The 20,021-nt window shown below is 35.9% G+C and overlaps 4 protein-coding genes across 16 annotated transcripts; 2 read left to right on the forward strand and 2 right to left on the reverse strand.

Annotated features, from left to right (window-relative positions):
* Positions 1 to 190: 190 nt before the first annotated feature.
* LOC129871637 (uncharacterized) lies at positions 191 to 3,452 on the forward strand. Its single transcript, XM_055946595.1, has 5 exons — positions 191 to 472; positions 1,346 to 1,448; positions 2,291 to 2,362; positions 2,893 to 3,098; positions 3,200 to 3,452. The coding sequence occupies exons 1-5, from the start codon at positions 363 to 365 to the stop codon at positions 3,294 to 3,296; spliced, it is 588 nt and encodes a 195-aa protein (XP_055802570.1). The 5' UTR covers positions 191 to 362; the 3' UTR covers positions 3,297 to 3,452.
* A 314-nt stretch (positions 3,453 to 3,766) lies between these two features.
* LOC129870274 (glutamate-1-semialdehyde 2,1-aminomutase, chloroplastic) lies at positions 3,767 to 7,736 on the reverse strand. The gene is made up of 3 exons (XM_055944996.1): positions 7,438 to 7,736; positions 5,856 to 6,029; positions 3,767 to 4,999 (listed from the first exon to the last, which is right to left on the reverse strand). Exons 1-3 carry the CDS (start codon positions 7,642 to 7,644, stop codon positions 3,932 to 3,934), a joined length of 1,449 nt encoding a protein of 482 aa, XP_055800971.1. The 5' UTR covers positions 7,645 to 7,736; the 3' UTR covers positions 3,767 to 3,931.
* Positions 7,737 to 9,604: 1,868 nt separating this feature from the next.
* On the forward strand, positions 9,605 to 11,428 carry LOC129870345 (pentatricopeptide repeat-containing protein At5g08305). The gene has a single exon (XM_055945101.1). It carries the CDS (start codon positions 9,776 to 9,778, stop codon positions 11,420 to 11,422), a length of 1,647 nt encoding a protein of 548 aa, XP_055801076.1. The 5' UTR covers positions 9,605 to 9,775; the 3' UTR covers positions 11,423 to 11,428.
* Positions 11,429 to 11,965: 537 nt separating this feature from the next.
* LOC129870344 (putative pentatricopeptide repeat-containing protein At5g08310, mitochondrial) lies at positions 11,966 to 17,674 on the reverse strand. 13 transcript variants are annotated; one of them, XM_055945095.1, is made up of 6 exons: positions 14,871 to 17,674; positions 14,530 to 14,690; positions 14,316 to 14,442; positions 13,505 to 13,736; positions 12,961 to 13,367; positions 12,456 to 12,555 (listed from the first exon to the last, which is right to left on the reverse strand). In XM_055945095.1, the coding sequence occupies exon 1, from the start codon at positions 17,519 to 17,521 to the stop codon at positions 14,963 to 14,965; it is 2,559 nt and encodes an 852-aa protein (XP_055801070.1). In that variant the 5' UTR covers positions 17,522 to 17,674; the 3' UTR covers positions 12,456 to 12,555; positions 12,961 to 13,367; positions 13,505 to 13,736; positions 14,316 to 14,442; positions 14,530 to 14,690; positions 14,871 to 14,962. The 13 variants fall into 13 exon arrangements, 12 of the variants coding, with proteins under 12 accessions (XP_055801075.1, XP_055801065.1, XP_055801070.1 ...); XM_055945100.1 differs by lacking the exon at positions 12,456 to 12,555 and adding an exon at positions 11,966 to 12,051 and having other exon boundaries at positions 12,961 to 13,002; positions 14,316 to 14,690; XM_055945090.1 differs by lacking the exon at positions 12,456 to 12,555 and adding an exon at positions 11,966 to 12,051 and having other exon boundaries at positions 14,316 to 14,690.
* Between the last annotated feature and the right edge of the window lie 2,347 nt (positions 17,675 to 20,021).

Genomic DNA, 20,021 nt, shown 5'->3' on the forward strand with positions numbered 1-20,021 from the left:
TGACAAATAACATGATGTAGACTACCACATCAAGAAAAACGCAGAATATAAGGAGTTGTTTGGTTCTCAAGCATGACCGAATTTCTTTACGTTATATGTCCAAGCTAAAAAAACATTATATAATATGAATATTTATTTATTTATTTGACTGATTTTAAAAAAAATTGACCCGACACTTATTTTGAAACGGACTAAGCAGAAAATATGGTAGGGATTTCTGCTGTGTCCCGTTTAAGCGTACTTCTAAAGATTGCGGAACGTAGAAAAGCAACAATTTTCAAAGCAAATTCCAAATTCCAAAACAACCCTTTTTTGGGGGGGTCGGAGATTTCTTTTTCCGATCAGAAAAGCGAAAAAATAAAATGGCAGTGAATCCTCAATTATTTGCTAATGGAATGCCAATTCCTTTCCTGAATGAATTGTTCGTCCTGTCTAGACATGGTGTTGAGTTTGAGGTTGACAAAATCCCTGGGTAAGTTTTTATTATTGTTTGTTATCTCTGTGTAAGTGTCGGATCCACGATTTTCACCGAGGGGTTTGGAAAAAAAGTGGTTGAGATTTGAATTTGGAACCTTCAGATGAAATTTGAAACCCTAAACAATTTGAAACCCTAAATGTTCAAAATTTATATATATAAATACCTTATCTATATGGTGTAATTTTTTGTGGAGGGCTGCCCTCTAGATTCGCCCCTGCTATGTCCTCTTTGTTTTAAATCAAAAATAAGGTAATCTCTACCTCCAAATGGACTAAAATAGATATTTTTAGTATTAATAATGACCCTAAATACCTTGGAATTGAAGCTTATATATAGAGTGTGTTCGGTATAAAGGAAAATGTTTTTCGTAGGAAACTTATTTTTTTGTGTTTGGTATATAAGAAAAGAAAAATCTAAAAATATTTGTATATAATTTACACAAATACTATGAGAATTGAGGATGGCGGCACGGGTGGAGCTAAGGGACTAGGGGTTCATCTAAAACCCTTTTGGCGGAAAATTACGCTATTTATATATGGTTAAAATTATTGTATATATAGTAGATGTTCGTGTTTTTACTTTTTTATATTTTGAACAAAATCCTGATCCGTCACTGGGTGACAGTGTGCGGTGATGGGAAGGGGTGAAGATAAGGTAGGTTGGAGAATGAGGAAAACATAAGGAGCTAGAATTAATTTGTTTTAGAAAATATGGTTAAATGCATTTGGTTGTTGAGTGTGCATAGAATGGCTGTATTTGCTCTACTTTATGAGTTTCTTTCACCTGTTTTCAACACATAATTCTTGCATTGCCTTCACTCTTTTTTCTTTTAAGTTTTACTAGTTCATGACTTGTGTTTGCTCACAGTGTCGGAAAAACAAGAACAGGAGGAACAATCTACTTGTCGAATATTCGGATGGTCTTTGTTGCAAAGATGCCTGTGGACTTCATTGCTTTTGACATGCCCTTGGTATGTAATACTTGTACGTCCTTCACCGTCTCCTGATTTTATAATAGGTTCATATATAGGATTCCAGCTCCTTGTCTGAGTTAATTGTTTCATTGACTCTATGCTGATACATGTCTGATCAGAGAAGAGAGACACAACAACTTTTTTTTTCTACTCTTGCTTGTATATCAAGATTTTATCATCAAAACTAAGTAACAGGGAAATATTTGTTTAATCGAAGTAAAGGGATAACATGTCAATCTCCGATTCCTCTGGTAATTCCAGCAAAAGTTAAAAAGGTCCGATTTTGTTAGGCGTTTCTTGAAAATCTTCTGTAACTAGACCAACATAGGCATAATGTGTAATTCAGAATGGTGGTTCCTAGTATAATAATATTTCTTGTGTTGCTTCTTTTCAGGCTGAACAAATTTTTACTTATGTAATGCTTTGTTGAACCTGTATTTTTGTTGCTCTCTCTTCAACTTGAATCTACTTCAGAAAAATCGTTGTATTCTACTATGTGCAATTCAGAATGGCGCATATTAGAGCATATCTGTTACTTTGATCAAATACTGTGATTTCGTTTCTAAAGCTTTGACATGTTAATTCCACGGTATCACAACATGATTTATATTTGATTTGTAATTAAGCATGTCATTGTTAGATGCATCTGCTAGGAAGCATGTTATGGTATATATCGTTCCAATAAGTGTTAAGAGGCATGACATGACTTCGTGTTTATCTGTTTAAGTCTTCGTTCGGAGAACAATCTGTATTGGTTGGTGACTTTGGTGAGCAAGAAGTAACAAAATTGAGAAATGTAAGCTACATTTTCTTTGACAAAGTTTATTTTCATTCTGCAGCTATCTGTTTCTGATGAAAAATTTAAGCAACCAGTATTCCACTGCAACAACATCTCTGGACATGTAGATCCGGTAAGTAGAAAAGATAAATTCAGATATATTTGGATTATGTCAAAGGTGCGCTTAAAGCACGCTTAAGCCCCAAAGCAAACATAAAACATGTTGAGCGCTTCGCCTTGTTTAGCGGGCTCTTTACTTTCGTCATCAAGGCTCCAACACATTTTCCTTGCCAATGACACTAAATACTTGATATTTCACTTTACCGTAATTTTCTAAAAATTTCTTTCTCCATATATTTGTTATTCGTACTTACAATTATTAGTCTTGGACTGCACATACATAATTGTTGTTATCTTTTTCATTAAAGCTCACACTTTATTTGCGCTTAAAGACTGGACGAACTTTAGGGATTTTTTTGCGCTTTTCGCTTTTGATAACACTGGATTATGAGTGTGCTACATGCCTACATTAGATAACTGATTCTGGCCTATATTCAGGTTGTTCCAGATAATTCTTTTTTTTGCGTTTTTCGCTTTTGATAACACTAGAGTTTGGACTATGAGTGTGCTACCTTAGATAAACTGATTCTGGCCTATATTCAGGTTGTTCCAGATAATGAAAACAGGGCCTTGTACTCCACCCACACATTCAAGATTTTGTTCAAGGAAGGTGGTTGTGGGACTTTCGTGCCATTATTTTTCAATTTAATCGCCTCTGTGAGACGAGCTCAGCAACAGTCTGGGGCAGAGCCACGGGCGGATCCTCTCCAAGCTGCACAAACTCCAGTTGATGAGATGATCAGACATGCGTATGTCAACGTTGCTTTACTCTTTTTACAACGAAAATTGTTAAAGATCCTTTTTTTCCAACTAGTATGCTGAATTCTTGTTGTGTTTGTCGATTTTGCAGTTATGTCGATCCCAATGATCCAACGAAAATCTACTTGCAGCAGCCTACTCCAGAGTCACAACTTAGGCGTCGTTCATACCAATCACAACCTGCTTAATACTCGATATACTTCTTGTTCAACGTTACCTGAATTGTGAATTGTTCATTTTCTGATGTACTTTTCTCTGGTTGATTGCTTTGATTCTGTATAAATATAAACAAAGAAGAAGAAATGGGCCTGCATTGTGTATATGTAGTATATGCAGTTGGTATATATATATATATATATATTTTAAAAAGGTAAGTAATATATGCAGTTGGTATATATTTCCTTCAAGTGTGCAAAGGTTATAATCTATTTCATGGTACATTTATCTCAATATATAATATAAAGGGTAACTCGATGCACAATACACACATGATCCAAGAAAGGACCACACCCCTAAGAATGTGATGTAGACAGTCTTTTCTAATACAAGCATTAGTGATTATTTTCACGATTCAAATCTGTGACTTATATCCCACAGAGACGAGTTGATTGTTGTTCCATGACTGTCTTCTCAATATATAGAACAGATGTACTCCAAGTGACTAAAAATGGCTTTAAATAAAGGAGGTAAAATGGTACAGCATGTTTCTGAATAAACAATATGCTACAAAACTTGTCATTACAAATCACCTTTTATTCAACACAACAAAAACTTGGAAAGGAAAAATCTCCACCTAGCATACAAAAAGAAGAAAGTCTAGTGGTTAAATTTGCTTCAAAACTTTTTCAGCTGCAGCTACAGTCCTCTGAATATCCTCTGGAGTATGTGCTAAGCTAGTAAATCCAGCCTCAAACTGTGATGGTGCAAAATAAACACCTTCCTCCAGCATCCCCCTATAGAATCTGCCAAATTTTTCTGTATCACTCTTCTTTGCATCCGAAAAGTTGTGGACGGGACCATCAGCGAAAAAGAAGCCAAACATCCCCCTTATGTACCCACCACACATTGCATGACCGGTCTTCTTTCCAGCATCCAAGATTCCCTGTGTAAGTTCACCTGTGATCTTGTCCAAGTGTTCGTATATTCCCTGTCCCTGTAACCGCTTAAGCGTGTGAATTCCAGCAGTCATGGCCAATGGGTTTCCACTTAGGGTGCCAGCTTGATACATTGGTCCTGCAGGTGCTACCATCTCCATAATATCTCGCCTTCCTCCGTATGCACCTACTGGCAAGCCACCACCAATAATCTTCCCAAGGGTTGTCAAATCTGGAGTTATTCCGAAATACTCTTGAGCACCACCATATGCCAACCTAAATCCAGTCATAACTTCGTCGAAAATAAGAAGTGTGTCATTCTCTTTGGTGATCTTGCGAATGGCAGCAAGAAATTCTAGCTTGGGTGGGATGAAGCCAGCATTTCCGACTACAGGCTCCAGAATTACAGCGGCAATTTCTCCTTTGTGCTCCTCAAAGAGGCTCTCAACAGCAGAAATGTCATTGTAAGGTGCGGTCAGAGTATCAAAAGTAGCTGCCTTCGGAACTCCTGGGGAGTCGGGGAGACCGAGGGTGGCAACGCCACTGCCTGCTTTAACAAGAAATGCATCAGCATGACCATGGTAACAACCCTCGAATTTGATGATCTTAGGACGGCCAGTGAAAGCACGAGCCAGCCGTAGTACTCCCATACATGCTTCTGTCCCAGAGTTGACAAATCGAACCATTTCTATGCTTGGAACAGCTGAAATAACCATCTCTGCCAGTGTATTTTCAAGGAGACATGGAGCGCCGAAACTCGTTCCTTTCTTCATTGTTTCAGCCAATGCTGCTAGCACCTGCAGGGAAAGGTCATACCAAGATTATTGCCTCGAAAACAATGGAAAAAGCATTAAAAACTTCCCCCTCTTGTGTTCGTCCCTAAACCTTCCATGCCAACAAGGACCCTCCCCACCTGCAGTACTGACACTTCCAAAACACTTTCCTTCAACTGTGTTATCCTATTGTAGAGCGTAATAAGACAGAGGGGCATAGAAGATTTTGAGGTATCTTGCGCAACAGTTTTTAAAGCTGCAGAATTCAGTTGACACATTGGTTCTTCTTCTTCCTCAGAAAGAAGAAGGAGAAACAAGTGGATGAAACATTTAGACATTTCCACCTAGGTCTACTATGTAGACATGTTCAACTTGGGTTTTCACTTTATCCATCCAATAAGCAACACAGTTCACACAACCTCCAAACAAACCGTTCCCAGTTGAACAAGGCTCCTCCATCAACCTTTTATAATACTGATTTATACACTTTATCACGAGAACTGTCTACAAGATGGACGTCAAATACCAACTTCTATTTAAGAAAAGAACAAAAGCACAGAAGGTGTGGCCTAGTGGTCAATGAATGGGTTAAGAACCATGAGGCCTCAGGTTCAGATCTAAGCAAAAGAAAAAACTTAAACCATATGTTCTTGGTAGTCATAAGCAGTCATCTAAGGCCAAAGTAATTCAATGGTTGTTCTAAAATACAAAACTTTCCTAACCTGTACTGAGAACAAAGACAAGAAGCAGTTTTAAGATAGAGTTTCTAAAACATGTTAAAATACAAAGCATGTAGATGCAGTAATAAGCCAGGCCAAATAAATGCACAGTGGCTGATGAAATTTCAAGCTTAACATAGAGTTAAAGCAGAGAACTAAACCTCATCATCTGCATGACCAATTATAGCTGGACCCCATGAACCAACATAGTCAATGTACTCGTTACCATCAATGTCACGCATATGAGAGCCCTTCACAGAGTCAATTATAATAGGTTGTCCGCCAACTGACTTGAAAGCACGGACAGGGGAATTTACACCTCCTGGCATCAACTCCTACCAACAGTAAAACAAGAAATGAAAATCAATGAAAGAACTTGAAGGACTAAGGATCAATAACAATGATTGAATCTTTCCTCCTCCTTTGCTTTTGGGAATATTATGCTGCAAGAGATTAATATATAGAGATTTGAGCACAATACAAGAAGAATAACATGACGATTTGTAGATTGAAGGCTTACACCACATAACTGAAAAATTAGTTTAACTGTATTTTCAGGTTCAAAGTGTAATTCCCTTTTCAACGAAGGATAAAATGTTGTACAATTTGCTCTTCCTCATACGCCATGTTTCTACCCTTCCCCCCATCTAGAAAATGTGATAGATTTTAGCATATTTCCCTTATAGGTTCCAATCTCAGTAAATCACATCAGAAGATACACGAGAACAAAAGAATATTTAAAGGGAAAAGAAATCAACTAAAGCAAGGAAACATATTTTGCAGCAGAAATTTTGCTACATTATCCGATTCCTCAATATATCTCCTCTTTGTAGTCAAACCACTTACGATTTTCAAGGAATTTAAACAGTGTTATAAATTGCGCCTTTTAAGCACATCTACACACCTAAAACATACTCAAGGTTCTCATGGAGACACAAACAGATCACAGTTAAGCTATACTAAATTATATGAGAGGGCAACTAGACCTTATGTCAGATCAGACAGCATTGGTATTACATCAATTCTTCAGTAGATGCCAATTTCGCAGGTGCACTGATTGTTAGACTAAAACAACCCAAAGAAACTTCTAACATGGTGTGGTATTGTCCACTTTGGACTAAGACCAAGCCTGCGCGGTTTACTACAAAAAAGCCTCACACCATTAACAATATCACTACAAAGTCTTTGCTTTCTTTTGAGCTAAAACTTTGTTTGCACACCTAACACCAACTTTATCAAATCAACATCTCCTTCTTCTCTTCACCCAACCCAGATATCTTAAAAGCTAGCAATTTTACCAATATAAAAGGGCAGCCTGGTGCACTAAGCTCCCGCTATGCTTGGGGTGGAAGAGCCGGACCACAAGGTCTATTATGCGCAACCTTGTTCCCACGGCTCGAGCCCATTACCTCCTGGTCACATGACAGTTCCCCTCCGATTTTACCAACAATATTAGCATTAAAAATCAAATCTTGACCCAATACAGTTTAAATCAAAGAACAAATACTGAACAATAATACCTTCAAAGAACCCAATCCATAATCTTGAATCTTGTCAGCACCTTATCTAGAAGATGAGGTGGATCCAGGATTTTAAGTTCACAGGTTTTGAACCATACATCTTTTTGTCTAATGGGTTGTGGATAAATTATTTATACAAACAATACAAGGTTTTGAGTGGGTAACATTACCAAATTGAATTGAATAAAGACCACAAGTCTAAGAAAAATGAAATTTTGGTTACCTTGGCTTTGTTGAAAGCTTCTTCAGACTTCTGAAGTGTGAAAGTTTTCTTCTTCTCATCAACTGAGGCAGTCATTCTAATGGTTGCAGCAGAAGAAGAAGATGATGGGTTGCATCGACGGTGAGATGGAGAGAAACCCCATTTGGATGTTTGAGTTTTAGTCAATTTTGATGGCCATGAAAGCCCTACACCAGTTACAGCAGCCATTGTTACCAACTCTTCCTCCTCTCTCTCTCTCTTTTTGAGTATTCTTGAGTTGGTCTTGCAATGGGTTTTCCTCTAATTCTTGACTTATGATAAAGATAAGGAAAACTAGATAGAGAAATCTCAAGAAAGTGACAATTCTATTTTATTTTTTGGTAAAACAAAGTGACAATTTCATTTTATTTTTAGGGAAAATTAACTAATGTAGAGGTTTTCAAATTCTCGCCGACAAATTAAAAGTTGACGTCGCTAGTAATTTTGTTTTCTTATTATTTTTTAGAAAAATTATTCAAATACTTAATTTATTTATTTTATTATATTCTTTAAAATTTCATATTAAAAAATTATAAGAATCCCTACTATCTTTTATTCCCAGATACACCATTCTTACGCAATTTATCGAGACGCAATGTATTGGAACATGTGTGTCTTATATCAACAAAAGTAATGTATCGAGATGTGATGTATCGGAACAGGTGTGTCTTGTATCAACAAAGATAATGTATTGGATGTGATGTATTGAAATGTTGAGTGATGTATTCGAAATTCTTAAATTTTAAGAATTTTTTATAATTCTTTAAAAAAAATAGGAATATGATGTAATTAGTTTTTAATAATATAAATTTTGTGTATAATTACCTTTTTTATGGAAAAAATTGCAGAAATATATTTTATAATAGATATACAAGATATTTATATTTGTCTATTTAAAATCTTAACAGTGAGTACTCTTTCAATAAAAACGACAACAAATATTTAACATACATATATGATATAATACAATATATATGTTTAGGTCTTGATTTTCCCATATATAGAAGGGATAATACATCAAAACCTCCTCAAACTTGGCAGCATAACTTACTTTAGTACTTTAACTACAGGTGTTTAAATACCCCTTAACAACTTTGAAATGAATTACATATCACCCTGAGATTATAAAACCATTCTCACCTGCCACATCATCGCCATGTAAACACTACATCATTGTCATGTCAGCACCACGTCATTAATTTTATTTATTCTTTAATACTTCTTAAATTAATTAATTAGATATATATATTTTTTTAAATTAAAATATAAAAATAGCCCATTTTTATTTTTCCCCAAACCCCGCCTCCACCCCCACCCACTTCTTTCTTCTTCCTTCTTCCCCATTTTTGTCCTTCACTGTTCTTCTTCTTTCTTCTTTCTCTTTTCTTTTCCCCCCTATTTTCTTTATCCTCTTCCTTCCTTTCTTTTCCCTCAAAATGAGATAACCAAATAAGAATGGAGGCTTTCTTCCTCTAAAAATAAATTACCATTAAAGTATCTTAATTTCTCACCAAGATGTTCATCAATGGCGAATTTGAGAAATTGAAATTTCAAAGCAAACATGTAATTGATATTTCGATGACGGGTATGCCGAATGGTTATGATAGAGTTGAAGATGAAGATGGAGGAAAAAATGATGCTTCTATGGAGAAGAAGTTATATTGGAGAAGAATAAAGAAAGAAAAAGATTTTAAAAATTTGTGGCCAATAAGAAATTTTACATATTTTAATAAAAGTTAATATATCAAGAAAATAATATTTAAAATATTAATTATATATTGACCTATAAAAAAATGTCATGTGTATGATTTTATAATTTTTTTTAAAAAAGAAAATGCTTTCACTCGCTTTAAAGAGAGTGCAATCACTCTCTCTGCCACATCACCCTTTAGGGTGGTGTTTAATTCACTTAAAATTATTAAGAGGAATATTTAAACGTCCGTATAGTTAAAGTAGTAAAGTAACTTATGCTGTCAAGTTCAGAGGTTTTTGATGTATTTCCCCTGCATAGAACATATACTTTTCAGTTTCCCTTTATATATACTTCACATAGAATTGACTTATACATATAGTTTGAAAATACATGCATCGAATTCAGTTGGTTACACATACAATTGATGTCTTCGGCTTTAAAACACATATAAATACACATATAATTAAAATCAAATATTGTATTCGTGCGATTTCACTATGGATTAAATATTACATGCGCACTAATAAAATGTATGTTGCTACGTTTTGGAAAAAAACAAATAACCATTCTGCTTCAGACATAATTAATTTTTTGCTAATTTCAGCAATCAATTCTCCTCAGTTATAGATGTTTAATGTTACAGTATCTTCAAATCCAGCAACTCTAACACAAAAGTTCATCACATTTCTTGAAAAATGCAGATCAATTTCAGAGTTCAAGAAACTCCATGCCTTGTTAATAACCTGTGGCATTTCCAAAGAAACCCAATTCAATTCAAGAATCCTCTGTTTCACAGCATTATCTGATTCTTCCAATATAGGCTATGCTCATCGTATTTTTCTACAAATTGAAAACCCAACAATATTTGATTACAATGCTCTTATAAGGGGTTATTCTAACAGCAAAAACCCATGTAAATCTTTGTCTTTATTTGTTGAAATGTGGCAAAATGAGGTTTTTCCGAACCATTTGACGTACCCTTTTGTTGTTAAGTCTTTGGCTAAGTTGTCTGAGGTAACAATTGGTAGGAGTGTTCATAGTGGGGTTTTGAAAAATGGGTATGATGAGGATTTGTATATTTCGAATTCTTTGATTCATATGTATGGTTCTTGGGGTGATGTTTTGTGTGCGCGGAAGGTGTTTGATGAAATGCCTGTGAGGAATTTGGTGTCGTGGAATTCGATGTTAGATGGTTATGGGAAATGTGGGGATGTTGTTACGATGAGGGAGGTGTTTGATTCGATGATTGAGAGAGACGTTGTGTCGTGGAGCTCTTTGATTGATGGGTATGTTAAGGATGGGGAATATGGTGAGGCGTTGGCGATGTTTGAGAGAATGAGAGTGGAAGGTCCCAAAGCGAATGAGGTGACCATGGTGAGTGTTTTGGGTGCTTGTGCTCACTTGGGTGCGCTTGAGCAAGGGAGGGCAATGCACGAGTACGTGGTTGAGAATAAGTTGCCTATGACTATAGTGTTGAGGACTTCGATGGTTGATATGTATGCTAAGTGTGGTGCGGTAGAGGAGGCATTGATTGTGTTTCGAGAGGCTCTAGGGAGAAAAACCGATGTCTTGATTTGGAATGCCATGATTGGAGGTTTGGCAACACATGGTCTGGTTAGTGAGTCTTTGGAGTTGTACAAGGAAATGCACGTTTTGAAGGTGAGACCAGATGAGATTACGTACTTGTGTCTTTTATGCGCTTGTGCTCATGGAGGACTAGTGAAGGAAGCTTGGTGTTTCTTTGATTCTGTTGGTAAAGATGGGATGACAGCCAAGTGTGAGCATTATGCCTGCATGATGGATGTACTAGCACGCTCAGGTCGTTTAACAGAAGCCTACAGGTTTCTATGTGAAATGCCTATGGAACCAACTGCTTCCATGTTGGGTGCACTACTTAGTGGCTGCATCAACCATGGAAAGTTGGATCTTGCAGAAATAGTAGGGAAAAAGCTTATCGACTTGGAGCCATTTCATGATGGTAGATATGTTGGGCTATCAAATGTTTATGCGCTTAAAAAGCGTTGGGATGAAGCAAAAGCCATGAGAGAAGCTATGGATACCCGGGGAGTGAAGAAATTCCCTGGTTTCAGTGTTGTGGAGATCTTTGGAGCTCTTCACAGATTCATAGCACATGATAAAGCACACCCTGAATCGGATCAAATCTACACGATTCTAGATTTTGTTTTGTTGCAAATGAAGCTAGATAGAGATTGTGAAGAGCAAGAACAATTGTCATGTGATATCAATGTAGGACCTGGTAATGGAGATGATTAGCCGTGCGTTGCAGATGAATGATTTTCCGCTATAAGATCAAGATCATACAGTTCATTTTTGAGCAGTATAGGGCGGAGAGCCACCTATAGGTGGTATGATACATTGTACTACTCAGATTGCAGCAAATCTTCCTAACCATAGGTGAGCGGGGCTTAGAGCCCAGTGAACTCACTATCTCGTAAGTGCATTTTGCTAGAAGAAACTACTCTGAAGCAAAGTAAATATGCACACATTTGAATAAGGAAGCACATTCTTGTACAACATTAATGAGTTTTACGAAGTATCTGATCTCGGTCTTTGTTATCATCTCCTTTTGCAGGCCGTGATTGAATCAAGCTAACAGATCAGAAACCAAGATTCACAGCATACACCAAACTTTCATTGCCACTGCAATACATGTGTTGGCGTAGCTCACTTGATACATTTGATATTGACTGCTATTGATCAACGTATCTTGATTGAATACGATTGTTGCAGTCACAGAAGTTGGGATTGAATTCCTTGAAGAAATGTCGGACTAGGAGACTCCTGCTCATTTCGAAAGCAGAACCTTCTCCAGCTTGCAGATGTGAATGTCTTCAGATATCAAAATCCTTGACTATGTATTCGTATTTGGCTTGAAATAATGTCTGTCATTCAGTATGAGACACTATCTGATATACAATTATAATACAGAACTAAAAGGTTTACAGGGAGAACTCCTATAATATGAGTCATATTGGAGTTGATGAAGGTATATTCTTCAAAAGTGTTAATCGTGTATTTTCTGTCAAGACTAATGTCATTTTCAATCTGTTACATTTGTTCCCTCTTATTTACAGTTAAAGTTTCAGCACACGAATTACAGCTAACGGATGACATATTTAATTAATTGACACGATGTCATAAAATACTGCTTGTTTGATGAAACACATACTAAAAATTAGCAGTAGTGGCGGCTGGTGATTGCAGTTAGTGGATGTGGCTGATGATGGTTATTGTACAGTTACGGGTGGTGGTGATTGTGCGACAGTAACCAAAGATGATGGTTGTTCCGTGGCGGCTAGCAACAGTGACTGATGCTAGAGGTCGTCGTTGGTGGTGATGGTGAACTGTGGTGGTTGTTGGGTAGAGGTCCATGGTGAATGTGGTTCCTGATGGTGGTGGTTACACAAGATGAAGAACAAATGAACTGATGAAGAAATAAACAAAATACCAATGGAAACAGAAAAAATGATACTCGCTTCATTTCAATTTGTTTGTCTAACTTTCCTTTTTAATCCATTTAAAAAAGAATGTCTTTTTTTCTTTTTTGCCAACTCTTTAATTCAATTTTTCATATGACATGTTTGAGACTACAAGATTAAAGAATATTTTGGTATATTCTACATATCTTTAGTTAACAACCACATTAATAAGTCTTTTTTACTTTTTTAAACTTCGTGCGATATTAAAATCAGACAAACAAACTGAAACGGAGGGAGCATGACTAAAGACAACTGTAGGAAAACAGTTGTTCTCTCTGTAAGAGAAAACAAAAAGAACAGGAAAAGACTAACCAAATGAGTTGTCTTCACAGAATTCATCAACTCTTTTCAATTCTGCCAGAAATCAAGGTAGCAGTCATTAGCAAATACAGAATTGAGTAGGTACCATAAACGACTGAAATTCATCAACACTATCCTTGGGAGAGAGAGCCTTTCTTATTCCTTCAAAATACGATATCACACATATTTGCCCATCAACGCAAGAAAATCAACCAGGTCTTAACAGGAATACAGGATAGCTTAAACGGCAACAAAAGATAGGAGGAAGCTCTGCAGATGAGTTTCCAGAAATCAAAACTCGTCTCACATCACCGTAGACCTCCTAAACAAGCTGTAAACATAGCTTCTAGAGCTTACGAAAGGCCCCTCTTTTGTCAGAAATGGGTTCATCGCAGTAGTGCTTCATCAACCTGTAGTGGCTATCTCATTTAACAATGCAAAAGCCACAAATAAAAGTTGCAATGAAAAAGCTTCCTCAAAATTGGAAGGAAGAGAATCCTGATAAAGCTTTGGAAAAGCTCAACACCAAAATGTATCTAATTATGCTGCCACATACCTTTATTTCGTATAATATTGGCCTGAGATGAGCTTATAAGGGGTGACAATGTTAGTGAGGATTCATACAGCCGACTCAATTTGTTTGGCGCTGAAGCGTTGCAGTTGTTGAAGAATACCTTTCTCTGTATCAAGCATGTCCAGCTGTACTATGTTTCTGTCTCACCATGAGATGGATGCATATCTCTTCCAATAAACATTTAGGGCGACTGATGCTCCATGTTTGCAGATCCCTGCTGCAATATTTGCCAACATTATCCTGATATTCCTCAAATGGGAATGAACACCAAGAAATCCAGAGAAACGGGAAACTATCATTCTGAATGCAGACATTTTCATAAATTGGCATTCTACAGTACCAACTGCAACCTTATCTGTTGTGAAGAATTCCAGAATCATTTTCATTTTTTGGCAAGTCGAAATTCCATTCATGAACAAAAACCAGTGAGAAAAATGTGTCATACGACTCAAACTCGTTCAGCCAAAGTCATCTATAATATTGTCCAGTTATCAATACATTTTTTTCTGTTTGCTTCTATTTCCACAATCTTTATGTACTGTATACTCTTTTTCACAAGCTCCACCCATCACAAATGCGAAACCGATATCTATGATGGCAATATCGACTTTATAGGTAATATGGACCACTGAAATGTTTTGGTGTTGCATCAACTTAAATTTCAATTTATATAAAACTACATCATCTATATTGTGCTTTAAAAAATGTAACATGTGTGTGCATATGGCCTGTAACACAAAATGCACTTGGACACCAGAGACAGGATGAAATTGTTGTGTGTACGGAATTATACCTGCGACGAATTAAGGTTCTTAGTGACTGGGTCCATATACAGCCACCACACTTCTTTGCTACTTACTAGAGTTCACTCAACGGATTATCCTCTAACATTCAAAGTCCCTCAAGCTTTTCAACCAAATCTAATAATTCTTGAAACATAATAAAACAAATTGAGGTCACAATAGAAAGAGTTGCTTAGACAGAGCAGAAAGCTGAAAGAAACATACCCCTCGGCGTGTTGCCATTATTATCAAATTTAGGGTGTAGAACTTTTCATTGACGATGCAATAATGAGTAGAAACTAGCAAGTACACCAAAACCAGCAAAGCGTAAAGCTCGACACTTGATGCTTTTTCAGTTCCTGACTTTTGTTCTTCATCCTAAGTAACTATAGATGCAAGGAGATGAGGTCAAGGCAGAGGCGAATCTAGGATTTCTATAACATGGGTGCACCACAAAAAGAAGAAAAAAACTCGACATTCAACCAAGTGCACCATTTAGTCTTCTTGTAGCATGAGTGCCAACAGATAATATTATACCAATCTTAGAAAATATATACATAAAATACCTTGTTTAATAGAGAGACCACGGTTTCACGTACCCCACATTTTAGGCTATAAATTCGCCCCTGGGTCAAGACATGTAATATATCTTATCATGTCATCCAACTTCATTGTCATTACAGAGTGTTGTAAGGTGACCCTCCTCCAACAGGATTTCTAAGTTTGAGGATGTCCTTGGATCCGCTGAGAGGGAAAGTATTGCCTCTTTGAGAATAGGACGACTCTTACTATTTAAATCTTGAAGAGACTCATCATGGACCACCTTTTGTAGTAGGTCAAAAGCTTCATTAGGATTCATATTTTTTATAAAAGCATCTATTAGCACTATGTAGATCGATGGATCGGGTTTCATATCCTTCCTCTCCATTTCCTGTAGATATATCAGAGCATCATCTGGCTTCCGACACTTGCACAGACCACTAATGAGAGCCATAAAAGTTATTCTATTTGGAGAGCACCCATTTGCCTCCATTTTGACCAAAAGCCTAATAGCATCACTTGGTTTGCCAGCATTGCATAACCCATCTATTAAAGTGGTGTATGTGATAACATTGGGCTCCCGTTCTTTTACATTCATCCTAGTGAGATATGCAATTGCCCGATCTACATCACCACTTTTGCACCACCCATCAATCAGTGAGTTGTAGGTAACAACTGATGGAATAAGCCCCTTATCCATCATTTCATCAAGAAGATTCTGGGCTTCAAGTACTCTTTTGGCCTTGCAAAGCCCATTTATCATAATGTTATAAGCCACCACATCAGGGCAATAACCCCGAGCACAGATCCCTCTGAAAAGATTCAGTGCTTCATCCAACTGTTTAATCTTAACAAGGCCGTCTATGACTGCCGAATAACCAACTACATCAGGGAGAAATCCTTCTTGAACCATGTCAGCAAGAAAGTTAGAAGCTTTGACTACTTGCCCATCTTTGCAAAGTTTCTTCATGAGCAGTGTGTAATATTTTATCCAAGGTTGATGGCCATGAACACGCATCTCCCTCACCATAGCAAGGGCACCTGCATCATCTCCTTGCCCACATAAGCATCCAAAAATTGAATTGTATGTGTAATGTGTCGGCTGAAATTCTGACTGTTTCATCTCGTCCAAAAGCTCATAACACTCATTGAGTCTACCGACCCTGCTCAAGGAATAAATTAAATTATTGTAAAGTAGCACACTGCGTTTACAACCAATATTATCCATATATCTAAACAGGCTGAGAGCCATTTCCAACCTATCCGCACGACACAAACCATCAACAACTATTTCAAAAGATATGGTATTAGGACAAGCAAGTTCCTTAATGGGAAAAAGATTGTCCTCATTAAAATCACCACCAGAGTCAAGACCCGTTGACGCAGAAAGTAGACGATATGCTTTATCAGTTGAACCATTGTAAATAAGTCCTTTCAGTACAGAATTATACAACAACATCCTAGCTTTCAGATCCAGACTCTCATACCTCCCCTCAACTATCCGGATCATGTCTCTTTCATCACGCACACAAGATATAAGGTCACTAAGTATTTTAATATCAGGACGGAGACCTGAAACATTCATATCCTCGTACAGCTGCATAGCTTTCTCAATCTCCTTATTCCTAGACAACTCTTCTATTAGCACACCATAAACAGAAATGTCCGGCACAAAACCCAGTTTCTTCATTTTATCCAAAAGTTGCAACGCCTTATCTGTTTTACCTTCCCTCACAAAACCATGAATCAAAACAAAACATGTCTTCTCATTTAAGCTGATGTTAAGATCTTCTATCCTCTCAACCAACTCAAATGCCTTATCCACCTTACCCCACTTACTAAAAGAAACCAACAAGATTGACAAAACATGTGCATCGACCAATCCCTTTTCGTGCATCTCATTAAAAACAATCAACGCATTTTCAAAATTCCCCGCATTGCAGTAACACTGCAAAACTGGTGTGTAAGCATACTTATCAAGTTCCCACCCATTGCTACACATCTCCTTCAATCTCAACTCAATTAAACCGACATCACCACCCTTAGATATAGCATCTAACAAACAATTATAAGTAAAACTATTCGGAACACAAAGACCCGATTTTTTCATCTGATCAAACAACTCATTAGCCTCCTTAACCAACCCTTGATTACCCAAACACCTTATAAAGAAACCCAAACCACGCGGAGTAAAATAACACTGAAATTTAACTACATCATTAACCAACACTCTCATTGAGTCAATCTGTCGAGCACCTGATAAGCACTCAGCCATTAAGTTAAAAGTATGACAATTGTGACGATACCCTTTTAAATTCGAAGCCCAATTAAAAAACAAATGGGCTATTCTCAAATTTCTCAGCTTTCTAAGAACAAGTTCAACAATACAAGTAGTAATATTTGAACCCAACTCATCAAGTTCTTGGCTTTTTGATGAATCAAGAGGCTTAGTGAATATGTGAACAAGTCTATCAACGATTCTTGAGTCGTCTGGAGAGATTAGGGGAGGGGAATTTATGGGTTTTGGGCAAATGGGTGTTGAAGAAAATGGAGAAAGATTGTGTTTTGTAAAAGGGATTTGAACCAGAGTGTTATTGTGAGTCCATTGGTTGAGGAATTGTTTGAGTGAATTGGAGAAAAGCAAAAGGGGTTTTCTGATTCTACAGAAAGCAGCCATTGATGTTTTTCTTGGGAAGACTGGTGAGCATTTTTAGGTGTGTAATGGGAGAATTACTCCATTGTTTAAATTCATAAGAACAACAAAGTGTGATTGGTAAAATTGGAGAGCTTTATAGGCTCATAGGTTTGGTTATGAGTTAGAGAGGAAATGATTAAAATGGTCTTTTATGTTTTAAGCTAACATGCCATTAATAGTTTTGGATTTTTAAGTTTATCAAAAATTAATATTTTTAATTTAGTAGACGTTTGGCCATACGAGATTTTGATTTGAGATCAATGCTTATTTATGAAATCTATATAAAATTTCTAACTTCAATATCTATTGTTAATACCAAATAAAAGAATTATATCAAAAAAAGAAAAAATTGGCAAATAATCACTATAATAAAGGAGGAATACCTGGGAGATCCCTATACTTGACTCTATTTGTCAATTGAATCTTTATGCTTATCACTTTGCCAACTAAACTCTTAAACCTATCTGAATACAATATTTTAAACCCTTTTTCATCTAATTAGTATACGTGTTGTACAATCGAGCACACATAGAATTACATGTCATTTTTAATGACACATATGAAATTACATGTTAAAATAATAAAAATTAATTAGGGCACTTTTACAATTTCTGAAAATTTTCAAGGCATGTTTTTCATATTTGCTCACTAAGTGAGCACCAAATTCATGTTAGATAGATGAAATTCTTTCCATTTAACTAGAAAATTTAACTACAAATTTATCAACGCAAACCCAACGAACCTCAATCACAATTTTGAATTAATTTCATAAATTCTCAAAATCCATTTATTGTTCTTCAAACTTTCTGTAACTTTATCAATGTAGTTTTCAATTTTTCAATATCCATCAATCACCTTTCATGTAACCCATACCTACGTCTCTTCTTTAAAGTCAACTAACATAAATAATATTTCAATATTTTTAGACTAAAAAATTTAAAACTTAAAAGGGTTAAGAGTGAGGGCGGAACGAAGTGGTTAGAGTGGGGAGCTGATTTGCAGCAAAAGAGAAGTGTGTTGATGAGGAGAAGGAGGAGGAGGAGGAGAGTGGGTGTGGTGAATGAAATTTCAAGAAGAAGAAGAAGAAGAAAGAGGGCTGGGGTGGGAGAGAGAGGGTGGAGAGGGATGATTTAGGAAGATATGTTTTTTGACTTTTTAAAAATTGATTAGTATTTTTTAAAAAATATTTTTTAATGTAAACATCGTATGTACTTGTTTTCAAACACGTGTAATTATGTTCTTTTCCAACTCCGCAACATCAATGCCACATAATGTCGATCAATGCTCGGAGGTTTTTAAAATACTGTGTTCAGATGGGTTTTGGGGTTCAATTGGCAAAGTGATAAGTATCAAAAATACATCTAAACTATACCCTTTTTTTGAGTTTCATACCTAAATTATTAGAAGTGTGTTTCATACCTAAACTATCACTTATTAGTTTGAGAAACACATCTTAGTGGTGTGTATAATACACTCTCTCTACTCTCTCTATTTTTCTAAAAATCTTGTCAAATAGCATTCCACATGGATAAAATATTCCACCTTGACAAAAATTAGATAAACTATTAATATTAGTTAAAAGTTAAAGATCAAAGTATTTCTATCCCAAAAAGAAATTATTTTTAAAAAATAAAATTTAAAATATTTTTCTCACGCACTCCCCCTACCCCCCCCCCCCCAACCTTGTCCTTTTATTTTAAAAAAAAATTTAAATTTCTTTTATAAAATATTTTTTTAAAAAATTCATACTTCACCCTCTTTCCCTCACTCATTCCTAACAAATGTTATTATTTTTATTTTTTAAAAAAAGAAAATTATATCCACTCATCTAATCCTCCGCTTTTAATTTATATAATTTTTTTTATATATTTTTCTCATTTTGTATTAGATATGTACATATATTTTTGGGGAATTTTTTTTTCCTACTTGTGTACCAAGTATAACAGAAATAAAACTTTTATTTTAAGTAAAGTCTTGCGGCAAATAAAAAATACTTTCCTAAAATCATATATATAACACAAAACGAGAAAAAAATTGAAAGCAGAGGGTTAGGCAGGATGGGGTAGAATTTTTATTTTAAAAAAAATATATCTAAATTATTATTTGAAGGGGCTAGGGGTATGAAGTAAAAAATTATTAAAAAAAATTATAAAAGAAATTTAATAAATAAAAATAAAACTAAAAAGTTGGGGTCGGGGAGGAGGGGGGGGGAGGGGTATGGTGAGAGAAAGTGGTGGAGTGAAGTAAGAATTTTATAATTTTTTTTGGGCGGGAGATAGTAATACTTTAATCTTAATTTAAATTAATTCTAATAATTTATTTAATTTTTGTTTAGATGGAATGTTTTGTCCATGTGGAGTGTAATGTGACAAAAAATTTTAAATGAAAGAGAGTGTAGTACGCACACTAGGAGTGGAATAAAAGAGAGAGGTGTGTTTCTTAAACTAATAAGTGATAGTTTAGGTATGAAACTCACACTCCC

The sequence above is a fragment of the Solanum dulcamara genome, chromosome 10 (assembly GCF_947179165.1).
Source record: "Solanum dulcamara chromosome 10, daSolDulc1.2, whole genome shotgun sequence".
NCBI lineage: Eukaryota > Viridiplantae > Streptophyta > Magnoliopsida > Solanales > Solanaceae > Solanum > Solanum dulcamara.